Genomic DNA, 17,337 nt, shown 5'->3' on the forward strand with positions numbered 1-17,337 from the left:
TTAAAAGTTAACCTACCTGCAAGATGATGGGGAAACATCTCTGCATGGCTGTGAACAAAAAAGTTGGGCCTTTTAACTAATGCTGAAGCTGACCCCAGTTTTCCAGTTAAGTGTTGTTTTGGAGCGAGTGGTTCACTCCTTTCAGGATGTAGAAAAAGAATGGTGTGCAAAGTGATGTTGAAATTTGACATTAACTGTTGGACAACACTGCTTATTCTCAGTTGTTTGGAAGTTCACAGTGCCTGAGCATTGTATTTCACATAATAAGTATTGCCATGTGAAATAATTTCCAGCCTCGTTTCGTTAAGATGAGCTGTTAAATTGAGAGACGCTCTCATAATAGCGTAAAATGATCTCACTATTTTAAACTTTAACTATTGTTCTTCCCGGAGTCCTGGCCAATGTTTATTCCTCAAACTGCTTCAGTAAATCTGCCTGAAGAAGGTACCAAACATAAAACATTGTCCGTCCATTTTGCATCACAGTAATTCACCAAGTCATCCAGAAGCAAAAAATGCCACTACATAAATGCAAAAAAGTTTGTCATATTAATGCTGACGGTGAAAATATAGGATTGTTGTAGAAAACACCAACTTGTTTACTGATGTACTTCACAAAATAATTCCGTTCTCCTTACTGCATTTTTAAACAAAAAACAAATACTACAGATGAATTGTGTAGGAAGGAACTGCAGATTCGGGTTATACACTGAAAATACACACAAAATGCTGGAGTAACAGCGAGACAGGCAACATCTCTGGAGAGAAGAAATGGATGACGTCCAGATTGAGCATCAGGGGAGAGGGAGTCTAGAGATATGGAAGAGTAATGTGTAGATTTCAGTTATCTGAAGGACAATACTGAAAATGCTTTAGTAGGGGAGCATGATTGCATACGGGTTAAATTATTAGATTAATAACCTAAAGCCTAGTTTAGTGATCCAGAGACATGAATTTGAATTCCATCATATCAGCTGGAGAATTTAAATCTATCTATCTATCTATCTATCTATCTATCTATCTATCTATCTATCTATCTATCTATCTATCTATCTATCTATCTATCTATCTACCTACCTACCTATCTATCTATCTATCTATCTATCTATCTATCTATCTATCTATCTATCTATCTATCTATATCTCTGACCGCCTTTGGCCCTCTGTGCTACGATTTCCGAGAGAATGCCGCCACCTACAGCCATCATTTTTGGCCACCTCGCTCAGAGCTCCCCTCCGACGCATATGTGCCGAGGATTTTTTCCATCGATGAAAAATGACAGATATATTAATGTTTTTACAAAATTCCCCATTCTCTCTGCTGCCCCTGCTGGAGGGAGGGGGAGGGACTATAAAACCAGGAAGTGGTGTGCCTCAATCAGTCTCTGCAAGTGGCGTGCCTCAATCAGAGCTCTGAATAACACTGAACAAATGTCTCCACAGCTGTGAGTACCCATAATGTGGTTTGAAAATTAAAATATGGTTAGTTTGAGGAAAAAAGCACTGCCTGCAAATGGTTGTTTGGATTGAATTAAAAAGGCACCCCCCTCTCTCTCTCCCCTCCTCTCTCTCTCCCCTGCCTCTTTCTCTCTCCCCTCTTTCACTCTCCCCAGCCTCTCTCTCCCCCCCCTCCGCTCTCTCTCTCTCCCTCCTCTCCTCTAATCTCTCCTCCCTCTCCCTCTCTCCTCTCTCCTCTCTCTCTCTCTCCCTCTCCATCTTTCTCTCTCCCCGTCTCTTTCCCTGTATCTCTCCCTCTCTCCCCCTCATCCCTCTCTCCCTGCGTCTCTCTCTCTCTCTCCTCCCCCCCTCCCCCCTCCCCCCCCTCTCCCTCCTCTCCCCTCCTCCCCTCTCTCTCTCTCCCCTTTCTCTCTCCCCCCTCCTCCCCTCCCCCCTCTCTCCTCTCTCTCCTTCCCTCCCTCCCTCTCCCCTCCTCTCTCCTCCTCTCCTAAAAGGTGGTCCTCCCTGCTCCCCTCCCCCCCCCCTCCCTCCCCCCTCTCTCCTTCTCTCTGCCCCCTCCCTCTCCTCTCCTCCCTCTCCTCTCCTCTCTCTCCCCTCTCCTCTCCTTTCCTCTCCCTCCCCTCTCTCCTCCTTGCTCCCATCTCTCTCCCCCTCCCCTCCGTCCCTCTCTTCCTCTCCCCTCTCCTCTCCCTCCCACTCTCCTTCCCTTTCCCCTCCTCTGTCCCCTCCCCCTCTCCTCTCTGTCCTCTCCTCCTTGCCCCCTCTCTCTCCTCTCCTCATTCTCCTCCTCTGCCTCCCCTCTCCCCTCTCCCCCATCCCCTCTCTCTCCTCTCCTCTCCTCTCCCTCCTCTCCTCCTCCCTCTTCCCTCTCCCCTCTCCTCCTCTCCTCCCCTCTGGGAGTCTCAGAGAAATCCCTCCCTCCCTCCCTCTCCTCTCCCTCTCCTGTTCAGGACTCCCCTATGAAGAAAGACCTCCCTCCCCTGTTTCCCCTCTCCTCTCTCCCCCCTCTCTCTCTCCCCTCTCCTCTTTGAGGTCTCCATCCCTTCTCTCTCTGTATCTCCTTATCTCTCCTCTCTCTCTCTCCACCCTCTCCCTTCTCTCCCCCACCCTCTCCCTTTCTCACCCCCCCCCTTCATCTCTCTCTACCCCTCTCCTCCCTCCTCCCTCCTCCCTCCCCTCCCCTTCCCCCTCCCTCCCTCCCCCTTCCCCTCTCCTCTCCCCTCTCCTCTCCTCCTCTCCCCCTCTCCTCTCCTCCCCCTCCCCCTGCTCCACTCTCCTCCCCCTCTCCCTCCCTCTCTCTCTCCCCCCTTCTCCCTCCTCCTCTCTCCCCTCCTCTCCCCCCCCTCCTCTCTCCCCTCCTCCCCCCCCCCCTCTCCCTCTCCTTTCTCCTCCCCTCTCATCCCCCTCTCTCCCCTCCTACCTCGCTCTCCTTTCCCCCTCCCCTTCTCTCCCTCTCCCCTCTCCTCCTCCTCTCCCTCCCCTCCCTCCTTCCCTTCTCTCTCTCCTCTTTCCCCCCACCTCTGTTCTTTCCTCGGTCCCCTCCTGTGAGTGTGATGCTCCTCCCCGCCGTCCCCTCTCCCCTCAGACCCTCCGGGTCTGCACCCCTCCTCTAGTATATCTCCCTCTCTGATCTTGACCGCTTTTCTCCCTGATGTGCTCTCCCCCCCCTCCCGCCCCCACCTACCTCCGTCACCCTTGGCCTCCTCGCTCAGAGCTCCTCCCTCCGCCTTATGAGTGTGGAGGTTCTTATTTCCGTCGATGAAAAAATGAGAGAAATCTCTTACCTGGGGGGTCTTCAATAGTAATTCTCGTCCCCCGGTCTCAGCCCCTCATCCAACCCCTGTTCACCTCACCCCCTCCCTCGTCAAGGCTACAATGCAATGCCCGCCCAGTCTCCATCCTCTCTGCTTCCGTCTCCCCCCTTTCTGATTTTGGCCAGGGGGAGTGATGTCACCAGGAAGTGTCGTGCCTCACTCAGTTGCAGATGTCCAGGAAGGAAGGGTCCATTTCTCTCTGCCTTTGCACCACTGAACCACGCCCCAACTCCTGGTGAACGTAACTGTAAAGTGGCTGCATGCCCTTTTTAAAAAGTTTGTGTTCACAAATGAATGCCCAAAGACATGTCTTGCCCAATAGAGGGAGTACAGAGAAGGTTAACCAGACTGATTCCTGGGATTCAGGACTTTCCCATATTCCCCCTCCATCCAGACTGGATAGACTCTGTTTGTACTTGCTAGAATTTCTCCCCCTCCCCAGTTGAGGGGGGCTCTTATAGAATCTTATGTTTGTCCCCCTCTCTCCCTCTCCCCCTCACCCCTCTCCCCCCATCCCTTTCCTCCCCCCCCCCCTCCCTTCCCTCCCACCCCCCTCCCTCCCCTCTCTACCCCACCTCCTCCTCCCCTCTCCCCCCGCCCCATTCCCCCTACCCCCCTCTCCCTCTTCAACCACTCCCCCTACCCCTCCCCTCCCCACCCTCTTCCACTTCTCTCCCCCCCTTCCCTTCCCCTCTTCCACCACTCTCCCTCCCCACTCTTTCCCCTCTCCCCCCCCTCCCTCCCTCTCCCTCCACCCCCCCCTCCCTCCTCCTCCCCCCCCCCACCCCCCCTCTTTCCCCACTCTCTCCCCATCCCCCCTCTCTCACCCCCCCACCTCCCTCTCCCTTTCCCTCCCAAATCTGTCCCTTCCCCCCTCCTCCTCCTCCACTCCCCTCCCTCCGCTCTTCTCACTTCCTCTCCCCCCACCTGTGTGTTTGGGCGGTGGTTAATGTGAGTGTGATGCCTCAGCAAACGCCGTTGGGGAAACAGACCCAACGGGTCTGCACTTGGTCTAGTATATTACTAAATCTCTGATCTTGACCGCTTTTGACCGACTGTGCTGCGATTTCCGAGAGAACGCCGCCACCTACGGCCGTCATTTTTGGCCACCTCGCTCAGAGCCCCCCTCCGCCTTATGAGTGTGGAGGTTTTATTCCGTCGATGAAAAATGAGAGAGAACAAAAGGAGGAGCCGGCATGCTTTGTAACTTTGTGGCTGCTATTTGTGTATATATTGGGGATACAGCAAAGAAATTCACTGTGCCTAATCACATGTGACAATAAAGTAAAGTATTCCATTCCATTGTTAATGGTGATCATGAAAATAGTGGATTGTAAAAAAAACAATGTTGTTCAATAATTACCTTTGTGAAGGAAATCTGCAAAGTACAGACAGATCAGTGTGGGAATTGTGGGAGAGAGGTGAAAGGGCTTGCATCCAGCAGCAGTCAAAACGCAAGTGTTTCACAATACATTTGCCTAGTCTACACTTGGTGTCACCGATTTAATGGAGACTATTTCAGGACCAACAGATGCAGTAAATGAGGTTGGAGGAGGTGCATTTTATACATTGCCTTACCTGGAATTATTATTTGGATGTCTGGTGCTGAGGGAGGATGATAGGGACAAGTGTTGCACCTCCTTAATGAGGAAGGGAAAGTAGCAGGTGATGGTGAGGTTGGTGTTTTGTTTCTGAAGAAGCAGATGGCCAAACGCCATCTTGGAACAAAATCTCACAATCACAAATGGAAAGGTTTGGATGAAGAATTACCTGTTCCAGGGAAAAGAGCGCCGAATGATGCCTCCACATCATCCCTTGGCCGTCTCCTTGACAACAGACCGAGGCTTCCGGGACGGAGAGACGTTACTTAGCAACCGTGAAAACAACATGGCCGACGACAAAGAGGCAGCAGGTAAGCAGCGCATTTGACACGGGCACGTTACAGAAATAGTGCGCAAACATGGATTGAAGTTTATGTTTCAGTCATGTTCTGTGTCAAAATTAGTTGGTGAAGGGTCTCTCCGAACTCTACAAACACTGAGCTTGTGCAGAGAGCCCTGTAAATCAACGGGCTTGGTCCTCCCATGAATAGCAAAACCGGGCTTGTTCACGAAGGGGTTAACGTTCACTGAGCTCTGTTCAATGAACAACTGAATGAATGGCATTTTGAAATCAGTGAGATTCGTTCAAAATAGAAGAATGCTCAGAAAAATAATGGTTTGTTTCTTTTGCCTGTATAACCAGAAATACGAAAATAAACCTTTGCGATACTAATTAATTATGTTCAAACTATATGATTGATACATAATTATTATTTAATTCAGATCATGTTTACTTGTGTAGGAAACTAAACAAACAAGTACATGGCTATGAATTTAAAAGAAAAAACAGTAAAAATGCCAAACTTAGTAACATCTGTTGAGATAGATATAGTTAGCAGATTTTCGACTAACCACACACCACTGGCTGCCAGCCCTTGGACTCCATTATTTCTTTTGGCATGTAACTAGGTGAAGAGTACTGCTAAGAGGCTTGTTCCCAGTACATTGGCAATGGCTCATGAGCTCTCACGGAATGAGTGGGCAGTTGTACTTATAAAATGTCTTTGCCAGTGAGCTGCCATATCTAGGCACACAAAATATTAAAGCTATTACTGAAATTAAATGTCTTATTTTTTTGTCTTTGAAATTAACATATGCAAGGTCCAGTAAAAACAATATAAAGTTGAAATTATGAAACCATTTTAAAGGAGTTTAAATACTACAATAATAACCTTAGATGCTTAAATATTTACACCAATTTAAACAAGCTAAATTAAATAAAATGGTCTATCATTTTCCTGCCGGTCACAGACCAATCATTTCAATAGAGTCACTGCCTTTGGCACAGGATCAGCAAGCAGATTTCACAGCATGAAACCTGGTAATTCCACAGAAGTCTGTGTAGTCCTTTTGGACACCACAAGCAAGTTACTGGTGCAGAACAAGATAGCTGACAGTGCTGGGAGCCTGATGTAAAATGCCACCTCTGGTTGAAGGCCATGCGAGAGTTCGATTTTGTGATATTCACAAAGAAACATAGGTAAGGCTGATAGAAACTTGGATAGAAGGTTTTCTTATGTATCAGTATGATCAAATTTCACCAGCTTATCCCAGAAAAGTGTATATTAAGGCGTCTGAAAGAGCACAATGATTTTTACTTTTAGTTTCACCATTTTGTTCCCTCTCCTCTGACATTTATAGAAGGTAGCTGATTTTCAATAACATTCTTCAAAGATAATTTCAACCAGGAATCTTAAAAAGAAGAGAGCTATTTCATTCCCATTGTTGTACTGAAAAGTCACTTACCTGGTCATACTTGTGGCCTTCCTAATTGTGAAATATATTTATTTTCTCTTAATCAATGGGGTTGATGTAAAACACATCTAGTTTGATGAACAAAATCAAATAAAATCATGAACCAAAATTTAAAGAGTAATGAGATTCTCACTACAGCTGATTGGGCTGAGTGGACTGGAGCTATGTAATCTACACATGCAGATGCCATGGAGAAGAGGGGGAGCAGAATGATAAGCACAGCTTTGTGCGTGACCAGCCAGCTCCTGTGGAGGTGTGCATAATAAACTAAATAAAATTAACAATATACATAATTTATGCTCGAGCCTCGTAAATTTTCCATGGGCAATAGTCTCAAATAAATTATCCAATTGGGCAGAATCCTGCTTTTAAAACATTATTTCTAGTAATTCCAAATCTGTACTTCATTGTGAAAAATGATGCAGAGACAACAACCTGGCTGCTCAATACCCGGCTTGAGATCTAACTATTCCTTTGGTTTATGTTTCATTCGCAAGAAGGAGAAGATTGTGAAAAAAAAATCTTCAAGGTTGTCTTACTTTAAAGCTCAAGGACTTGTTCTTGCATTTGTTACCCGGTACTATGCAAGGCATTTGAATTTGGGTGTATAACTCCAAATGCATTTTTCCCAAGGCATTTCGTACTTTGGTTTTCTTGGCATTACATTGCCTTGTGATAAACACTATTTTTCCAAAGCTGTTCTTGAATTGTGTCTAACTGTGACAGGTACACTACCATTTAAATGTGAATGGATATCACTTGTGATCCATGTTGCTGGCCACCTGTCACCAAAGAGTTCTTGCTCCTGACACTTTGACATCAGCTTGAATGCTCATGATTGTATATAAATTCTATTTCCCTGAGCATGTTACTTGCTAATATTCAATTTGCTTTTCTAATTTGTGAATCCACTGTCTATAAATGCACACATGGGTTCCTGGCAGAATACCTTATATGACATATACTCTATTCACATTGGATGTTGAAGTTTGTTTATCAGAATTTAACAAATTTCTTGTTCAATGTAACATCTGACATACAATTGTACAGAATAAAATGTTACATAGACTGCCCATTATTTATATCAAAGGTTTCTGGATATTCAGATATCAGTCATTATCAGCCACTTCTTTAAAAAAAAAGTCATTGCACAACCAGCATTTGCCAATGAAGCTAGGTCCTTTTACTTAGTTTCTGCCTGCCAACCCCAATGACAGTCGGTGATTCTGCAAAAAGCCCCTTATCTTTTCCAACTTCATCCAGACCGCTAATATCTCCTTCCTTCTGTCATCAATTATATTGTAGCTGGTTAACTGTATTTATCTTTGATGCCACTGCCCATTTGAGTCCCTTCAGTCCAATGAATTGCAGTAATGTTATCCACCGCTGAAATATTGACATACAATATATTTACTGTTCTACACAATCTCCCTGATGCTCTAGATATGGTCAGTCAAACATTAGTCTTTATTCTTTTCAGCTCCTTTGGAGGAAGGATTGCACCAACTCGCGCTCTATCCATCTACCTGCTCCATCAGCCACTTCTTGCCCCATATGTGGAATGTGACATCTATAATTATCAGATACTTCTTCAAAGAAAACTACAATGTTCTAACATTATCAGACTTCCTTTAGTTAGTTTCTTCCGCCAATCCCCAAAACATTTATCTCCTCTGGGCGTCTAATATACGTTGTGCAGAAAAGAACTGCAGATGCTGGTTTAAGTCAAAGATACAAAATGTTGGAGTAACTCAACGGGACAGGCAGCATCTCTGGAGAGAAGGAATGGGTGATGTTTCGGGTTGGGATCCTTCAGTATGAAGAAGGGTCTTGACCCAAAACATCACCCATTCTGTCTCTCCAGTGATGATGCCTGTCCCGCTGAGTTACTCCAGCATTTTGTAACTACACCAATATCCTTTCCAAGGCCATTAATCAAATTGTAGCTGGTCACATTAGCCTCAAAATTAGGGTGGAAGTAAATTATCCTCATTCCCAAGGAGCTTCCTAAGGAGAAGAAGAAGAAGATTCCTTTACCTCTGGGATCCATCTCTGTTACAACTGTTCTTTCTCCTCAGCTAACATAATTAGTATTTTTTGACATTCCTATTTGATTATTTCAAATGTGTTGCAACATCTTTGACCTTCTATATCTCACCTACATGATGTGTCTTTCATAAGTATTGAGAGTAGCTTTCATATATATGTGGGTAACATCCAGCTATACATTCTCATAATATTGACTGTCATACTGGCAGCTGCTTATCTTTAAGTCATCTAGCTTTGTGAATGAGCTTTATTTAGCTTAATAAAGAGACTAAAGCTATTCTATGCAACTTGAGCCTAAAGCGGTATTGCTTAATCAAATACCATTTCCTTTCTCAAATGCTCTTTCAGTTTGAAACCTTTATCTTTTTGACAAGAGGCAAACATACTCCCACAACCTGACTATCTCTTTTCATGAAATCATTTGGATGTTTTATAAGGGCAAGTTATTGTTATATCTCATTATCTGCAGTCTGTCCAAATATTCTGAAATTCCCATTTTATTTTACCACAGAGGCTTTAATAGCAGACACCCAAAAGAAAATTAAAGATGCATTTGCTGTGTTTGATCATGAGGGTAACGGCACTGTGGACGTCAGGTTAGTCAATGACCTTCTACACTGTTTATGAAAACAACTGTTCTTGGTTTTGAGAACAAAACTGCAGGTTGGGATAACAATTAAAATATACATTCATATACTATATTTTGCACCTGGGAATATCTTAAAGTTGTACCAAGTAGCCAAGGTTGTACCTCTGAGGTAATGAGAAAATTTGACAAACAATCTGCTGACAGCAAGATCCCAGAATTAACAATGTGATAAAGACCAGACATTCTGCTTTTGTGATGTTGTTTGATGGTTAAATATTGGCAGGACATCTGGGATTACTTGGAGTAACTCAGCGGGACAGGCAGCATCTCTGGAGAGAAGGAATGGGTGACGTTTCGGGTCCAGACTCTTCTTCAGACTAGCCTGAACAAGGGTATCGACCCGAAACATCACCCATTCCTTCTCTCCAGAGATGCTGCCTGTCCAGCTGAGTTACTCCAGCTTTTTGTGTTAATCTTTGGTTTAAACCAGCATCTGCAGTTCCTTCCTACACATTGGGGATTACTTGCCAGATTGCTACAATATCGTATCAAAGGATAATTTTATACCCATGGGATATAAATATATATATATTTGAGAAGATAGGGAAAGTTTTCTCTAAGAGATGGCAACTCCGGCAGTGCAACATTCCCTCAGTAGTGTTTTAAAGTGCCAACCCAGATTTATATGTTTCAAAGTTTGTGATAGGACATAAACCTGTAACCTTCTGACTTGGAGCAACAGTGTTACCATAGGCATCACATAAGATAAAACTGATAGTTCTAATGGGACTGTTGGAGTGCATGAAGGATGAGCTCTCATTTGTCAAATAGTTCGGCTGGTCTTTACTTTTTTTTCTCTTACATTAATTGCTTGGAATTGGCAAATTGGAACACAAAAACATTTAAATCCACTCTATCCAAGCCTTTCACTATTCTGTAAGTTTCAATGAGTTCCTCCTCATTCTTCAATACTCCAGCGAATATGGGTCCAGTGCCGTCAAATGCTCATCATATATTAATCTACTAATTCCTGGGATTATTCTTGTAAAAGTTCTCTGGGCCCTCTCCAGAGCCAGCACATCCTTCCTCAGATATGGGGCCCAAAATTGCTCACAATATTCCAAATGCAGCTCGATCAGTGCCTTATAGAGCCTCCTGAGAAGGATTCTGAAACTCAGGGAGTCAATAAAGGGAAGGGACTGAGGCAAAGAGACTTGGGGCGCGGTACTGATGGAGGAAAGAGATCACGGCGGTTGTGTGCCAAAGGAGGGGACTGAGTATGTGGGTGTGAACATGATTGTGAATGAGCAAGCACATATGTACTGTGTATGTCTATCATTCTATATGTGCGTTTTAAGTCTGCACAGCAGAGCCTGGTCTCCATTCATCTTGGATCGCCTTGCCACTGGACGAGGACCTTGTTTAATAGGTAGTACTCTTGCCTTTTGAGTTAGAGAGCGGTTTGTTTGAGTCCATTCCAGATACTTGAACAGGCACGGAAATTGCTATCAATATATGGAGGGGACTGGGGGACAGGGGGAACACAATTTCTTGGGGGCCGCATGCGCACACTCACACCCACACGCGAGGTAGTATCTTTGCTTCGGAGGCTCAATTCAGCGCTAAATGCAGCTCAACTCTGCCTGTCTCACCGGGTTAATGTACAGCCCTGCCTGGACTGACGGAACACCGCCGCTGCTTCTCCGCGCTGGCTGTAAACCAGGGGCATATTTCCCTTAAGTCCAGGCAAGGGCTGCAGGTTAACTTGGCGGGACAGGCAGAGTTGAGCTGGGTTTAGCACTGCTTCTCTGCGCTGGCTGTGGGCCTGGGGATACAGCTCCCGTCTGACTCCCGATGACTCTGGCCACACTCGGGTGGGGACAGGGCAGCGTCGGAGACCGGGATCGATCCTGGCTGCAGATGAGGCGCAGGCCTGTGCAGAGAGTGTTTTGGCATGTCTCCTTCCTCCAATCATCATGCTGAATTATCATGTCCCGCCCCCATTGCCTGCTGACCGACGTCTCTCGTCCAATCAGCGCCCTCGATCAGCAGTCCCACCCCCACTGTCTTGCGGAAAGCGGAGACTTCTCCGGGTTTTTAAATCCGGATTACAAAAAATGGGGGGGCTGTCTCCCACCTCTCAAAATAGGGGGGACGTGTCCCATCTGGCCCCCCCCGGATTTCCGCCCCTGCTTGAATAAAGTAATGTAACCTGAGACTACAGTGTGGTGTTGAGGGGGTTGCACAAGGCTAAAGATGCTGTCTTCCAGAAAAGATTTTAAATCAAGAGTTCAACCTTTCACTTCTGAGCATGTATAAAATAACTTTTCATAGAACAGGAAGGCGGGAGAGAGAACACAGGGAATTATAGACCAATTAGCCTCACATCGGTGGTGGGGAAGATGCTGGAGTCATTTATAAAAAATGAAATAGCAGCACATTTTGATAGCAGTAACAGGATCGGTCCAAGTCAGCATGGGAAATCATGCTTGACTTATCTTCTGGAATTTTTTGAGGATGTAACTAGGAAAATGGACAAGGGAGAGCCAGTGGATGTAGTGTACCTGGACTTTCAGAATGCATTTGATAAGGTCCCACCCAGGAGATTAGTGGGCAAAATCTGGGCACATGGTATTGGGGGTAGACTGCTGACATGGATAGAAAATTTGTTGACAGACAGGAATCAAAGAGTAGGGATTAATGGGTCCCTTTCAGAATGGCAGTGACTAGTGGGGTACCGCAAGGCTCGGTGCTTGGACTGCAGCTCTTTACAATATACATCAATGATTTAGATGAAGGGATTCAAAGTAATGCTAGCAAATTTGCAGATGACACAAAGCTGGGTGGCAGTGTGAACTGTGAGGAGGATGCTATGAGAATGCAGGGTGACTTGGACAGGTTGGGTGAGTGGGCAGATGCATGGCAGATGCAGTTTAATGTGGATAATTGTGAGGTTATCCACTTTGGTAGCAAAAACAGGAAGGCAGATTACTATCTAAATGGTGTCAAGTTGGGAAAAGGGGAAGTACCTGTACAACAATATCTGGGGGTCCTTGTTCATCAGTCAATGAAAGTAAGCATGCAGGTACAGCAGGCAGTGAAGAAAGCGAATGACATGTTGGCCTTTATAACAAGAGGAATCGAATATAGGAGCAAAGAGGTCCTTCTACAGTTGTACAGAGCGCTTGTGAGACCACACCTGGAGAATTGTTTGCAGTTTTGGTCCCCTAAGCACGCCAATTGTAAAAATGGGGAAAAGAGAATGCAATACTAAAGATTAAATCAGATAGAGGGGAATTATTAACATTACCCAAGGATATCAATAAAAGATTTGCTCAATTTTACCAGAATCTATATACATCTAAAACGTCAATAGATAATAATAAAGTTTCAGAATTTCTGGAAAATTGTAACCTCCCACAATTAGAATTGAGGGAACAAGAGGAACTGGGAGCAACAATTACTTCTAAGGAGATAGAAGACACAATAAAAACACTAAAGAATGGAAAAACACCAGGACCAGACGGATTCAGGAATGAATTTTATAAAGCCTTTTACGACATAGTTACCCCACGATTACAGAAAATGTATACATACGCTTTTAAAGAGCAACGCTTACCCGAAACATTAGCAGAAGCAACGATCACATTAATACTTAAAAAAGATAAAAACATAGAAGAACCAGGCTCATATAGAGCTATTGCTTTGTTAAATACGGATCAAAAAATAATAGCGAAAACACTAGCCAGTAGACTAAGCAGGTACGTTAGTAGACTAATAAATGGAGATCAAACAGGATTTATACCTAAGAGACACTCATTCAATAATTTGAGACGTTTGCTTAACATAATGCACACATAAATCTCACGACCAAGAGTTATCTATCATCTCACCGGACGCAGAAAAAGCGTTTGATCAAGTAGAATGGGATTATATGATTAAAGTATTGCAAAAATTCCAATTGTGAGAAAACTTCATCGCATGGATAAAACTATTATATAACAAACCTACGGCTAGAATATTAACTAATAATATATTATCCTCGAAATTTGAACTATCAAGGGGCAATAGACAAGGATGTTCATTATCACCGCTGTTATTTGCTTTGGTAATTGAACCCCTAGTTGAAAAAATAAGAACACACCCGGATATTTATGGTTACAATACAAAATATTCAAAGAATAAAATATCCCTATATGCCGATGATGTACTACTGTACATCACAAAACCACAAATTAGTATACCAAAGATATTAAATTTAATTGAGGACTTTGGATCCTTCTCAGGATATAGAATAAATTGGAACAAAAGTGAAATTATGTCGATAAAACCAAAAGACTCAACACATCTCCGGAAATTTCCCTTTAAAATAGCTACAGAAAAATTCAAATATTTGGGAATTGAAATTACTAGAAATTACCAGGATATGTTTAAAGCCAATTATAATCCCCTACTCAAGAAATTGAATAATCTGATTAAATTCTGGAAAACACTTCCGATGTCCTTAATAGGCAGAATAAATGCTATTAAAATAATTTTCTTACCACAAATCCTATAACTATTTCAATCACTACCTATATATCTCCCAAAAAAGTTTTTCAAAAAATTGGACTCAGACATTACAAATTTTATATGGGATTATAAATCCCATAGAATACAAATAGCACACCTTAATAAACGAAAAGAGCTGGGGGGTCTAGCGCTCCCTAATTTTATGTATTATAATTGGGCAGTAAATATTAAAAATATGATTCACCTGCTGGACAATTTTGCCCAGCAGGCGGACTGGATGGTAATGGAAAAAGGGGACTGCTCCCCGAGTAATATAGGAGCGACCATCCTCTCACCAATAAATTTGAATAATAAAAATTATAATAAAAATCCAATTATACATAACACAATAAGAACATGGAAACAAATAAAACAGAATTTAAAATTAAGAAACCTATCTCTTTTAATACCAATAGTCAATAATCCATCGTTTAAACCATCAATCATAGACAAATCATTTATACAATGGGAAAGAATGGGAATCAAAACGCTCGAAGATCTGTATGAATTGGGGAAATTACTATCATTTTAACTACTACAACTGAAATATAATTTGAAAAATAACCAATATTTTAAATATCTTCAAATTCGTGATTATCTGAAAAAACACACAAAAGACAACTATAATATGCCTTCCGACTTATTGGATGAAGCAATGAAGACAAAGGCGGAATCAGCTAATTTAATATCGTACCTATATAATATCATTTTAAACATAGAAATACCCACAACAGATGGAATTAGAAGAGATTGGGAACAAGAATTAGCTATAAAAATCTCAAAAGAGAGCTGGGATAATCATTTACTACAGGTGCATAAATGTTCGATCAACGTACGACATACGCTCATCCAATTTAAAACATTACATAGATTATATTATTCAAAAACTAAATTAAATAAAATCTTCCCTAATGTTTCACCAATCTGTGATAAATGCCTGTGTCAAGAAGCTACCATAGCGCACTCTTTTGTTTTTTGTACAAAAATCCCAAAATTCTGGTATGAAATATTTGATATTTTTTCAAAATTAATCAAAATAAAACTGGTACCAAAACCAGAATGGATTATCTTTGGAATACCGGAAGGTAACCCTGAATTAAACGTGTTTCAGAAGAATTTATTTAATTACGGGCTAATAATGGGAAAAAAGCTTATACTTAAATTCTGGAAAAATGCGCCCACACCAACAATAAAAATGTGGATATCAAATATGTTTGAAACATTACATCTGGAAGAGATGAGATTCCTCTTAGCAGGTAAAGCAGACCAATTCCAAAAGACGTGGTCTATGTTTCTGGACCTATTACAAGTATGAGGTGCAATAGTAATTTAAATAAATAAATAAATGGTATCAGGACCTGGTAACGGGAGGTAAAACAGCAAAAACAGACTTGGTTGGTAGTCCCCTTTCTGCGGAGTTTAATGTTATAATAGAGCGATTGTTCCTATTTTCTTTTTCTTTCTTTTCTAGGGTCTATTTTCTCACTTTACTTCCTTCTCTAACTTCTTTTCTAAGGGCTTTCTTTTCCCAACACTCTTGCGCACTTTCTTTACTTTCCTTGCTTCTATCTTTTTCTTAAAGCTCAAAAAAAAATGAAGCGGTACAAAAAATGTATTAAGATATATGTGTTGTGTAGTATTGTAATTTACCGTACTTCTAATAAAAATAAAATTAAAAAAAATAAATAAATAACAAGAGGAGTTGAGTAGAGGAGCAAAGAGGTCCTTCTGCAGTTGTACAGGGGCCTAGTGAGACCACACCTGAAGTATTGCGTGCAGTTTTGGTCCCCTAATTTGGGGAAGGACATTCTTGCTATTGAGGAAGTGCAGCCTACGTTTACAAGGTTAATTCCCGGGATGGCGGGACTGTCATATGTTGAGAGAATGGAGCAGCTGGGCTTGTATACTCTGGAGTTTAGAAGGATGAGAGGAGATCTTATTGAAACATATAAGATTATTAAGGGTTTGGACACGCTAGAGGCAGGAAACATGTTCCAGATGTTGGGGAGTCCAGAAGCAGGGACCACAATTTAAGAATTAGCGGTAAACCATTTAGAACGGAGACGAGGAAACACTTTTTCTCACTGAGAGTTGTGTCTGTGGAATTCTCTGTCTCAGAGGGCGGTGGAGGCCGGTTCTCTGGATACTTTCAGGAGAGAGCTAGATAGGGCTCTTAAAGATAGCGGAGTCAGGGGATATGGGGAGAAGGCAGGAATAGGGAACTGATTGGGGATGATCAGCCATGATCACATTGAATGGCGGTGCGGACTCAAAGGGCCGATTGGCCTACTCCTGCACCTATTGTCTATTGAAGGCATTCCTGGCTCCTGGCCAACATTTATCCTTTAATCATCACTACAACAAATTGTCTGGCTGTCATCACTCTGTTGTTTGGGAAGCTTGCTGTGAAGAAAGTGGCAATTTCATAAGGTTCAGACTTATGCTGACAGACTTAAGCCTGCTCTATGGAATCATAAAATAGATTCATCTGTTATTCCCTTTGAATAATCCATACCATGCTGTAACATGTTAGAATGCAATAATTCTTTTTTTTTTTTTTTTTTTTTTATTTTATTTTTATTAGAAGTACGGTAAATTACAATCCTACACAACACATATATCTTAATACATTTTTTGTACCGCTTCATTTTTTTTGAGCTTTAAGAAAAGGAAAGTAAAGAAAGTGCGCGAGAGTCGTGAAGTGCAAGAGTGTTGGGAAAAGAAAGCCCCTTAGAAAAGAAGTTAGAGAAGGAAGTAAAGTGAGAAAATAGACCCTAGAAAAGAAAGAAAGAGAAAATAGAAACAATCGCTCTATTATAACATTAAACTCCGCAGAAAGGGGACTACCAACCAAGTCTGTTTTTGTTGTTTTACCTCCCGTTACCAGGTCCTGATACCACTTATTTATATATTTGTTTTTTTTTAATTACTATTGCACCTCATACTTGTAATAGGTCCAGAAACATAGACCACGTCTTTTGGAATTGGTCTGCTTTACCTGCTAAGAGGAATCTCATCTCTTCCAGATGTAATGTTTCAAACATATTTGATATCCACATTTTTATTGTTGGTGTGGGCGCATTTTTCCAGAATTTAAGTATAAGCTTTTTTCCCATTATTAGCCCGTAATTAAATAAATTCATCTGAAACACGTTTAATTCAGGGTTACCTTCCGATATTCCGAAGATAATCCATTCTGGTTTTGGTACCAGTTTTATTTTGATCAATTTTGAAAAAATATCAAATATTGAAAAAATATCAAATATTAAAAAAATATCAAATATAGAATGCAATAATTCAATGTTGATGGAGTTTCACAACATAATTACAGAAATTGGATAGTAATATTGAAGATGCATACTATTTTCCTTTGCTTTACATTTGTGACTACGTGCTGACGGCAGTTATTAATCTGGCCACCAAGTGTCAGTGCGCTCCATATTGTCGCTGCTAACATTTATTCTTCCTAGTTCACATTTGAGGCTTAGGAAGAAGGAACGGCAGATGCTGGACAGAAAGAG

General features: G+C 42.3%; 1 protein-coding gene across 1 annotated transcript in view; it reads left to right on the plus strand.

Annotated features, from left to right (window-relative positions):
* Window positions 1–4,698: 4,698 nt before the first annotated feature.
* efcab2 (EF-hand calcium binding domain 2) overlaps window positions 4,699–17,337 on the plus strand; it is a 77,019-nt gene continuing 64,380 nt past the window's right edge. The window contains exons 1-2 of the mRNA XM_055639278.1: window positions 4,699–5,183; window positions 9,188–9,272. Of these exons, the coding sequence (XP_055495253.1) occupies window positions 5,030–5,183; window positions 9,188–9,272 (239 nt within the window). The 5' untranslated portion in view covers window positions 4,699–5,029. The remainder of the gene's footprint in view (window positions 5,184–9,187; window positions 9,273–17,337) is intronic.

Source organism: Leucoraja erinacea, chromosome 8 (genome assembly GCF_028641065.1).
Source record: "Leucoraja erinacea ecotype New England chromosome 8, Leri_hhj_1, whole genome shotgun sequence".
NCBI lineage: Eukaryota > Metazoa > Chordata > Chondrichthyes > Rajiformes > Rajidae > Leucoraja > Leucoraja erinaceus.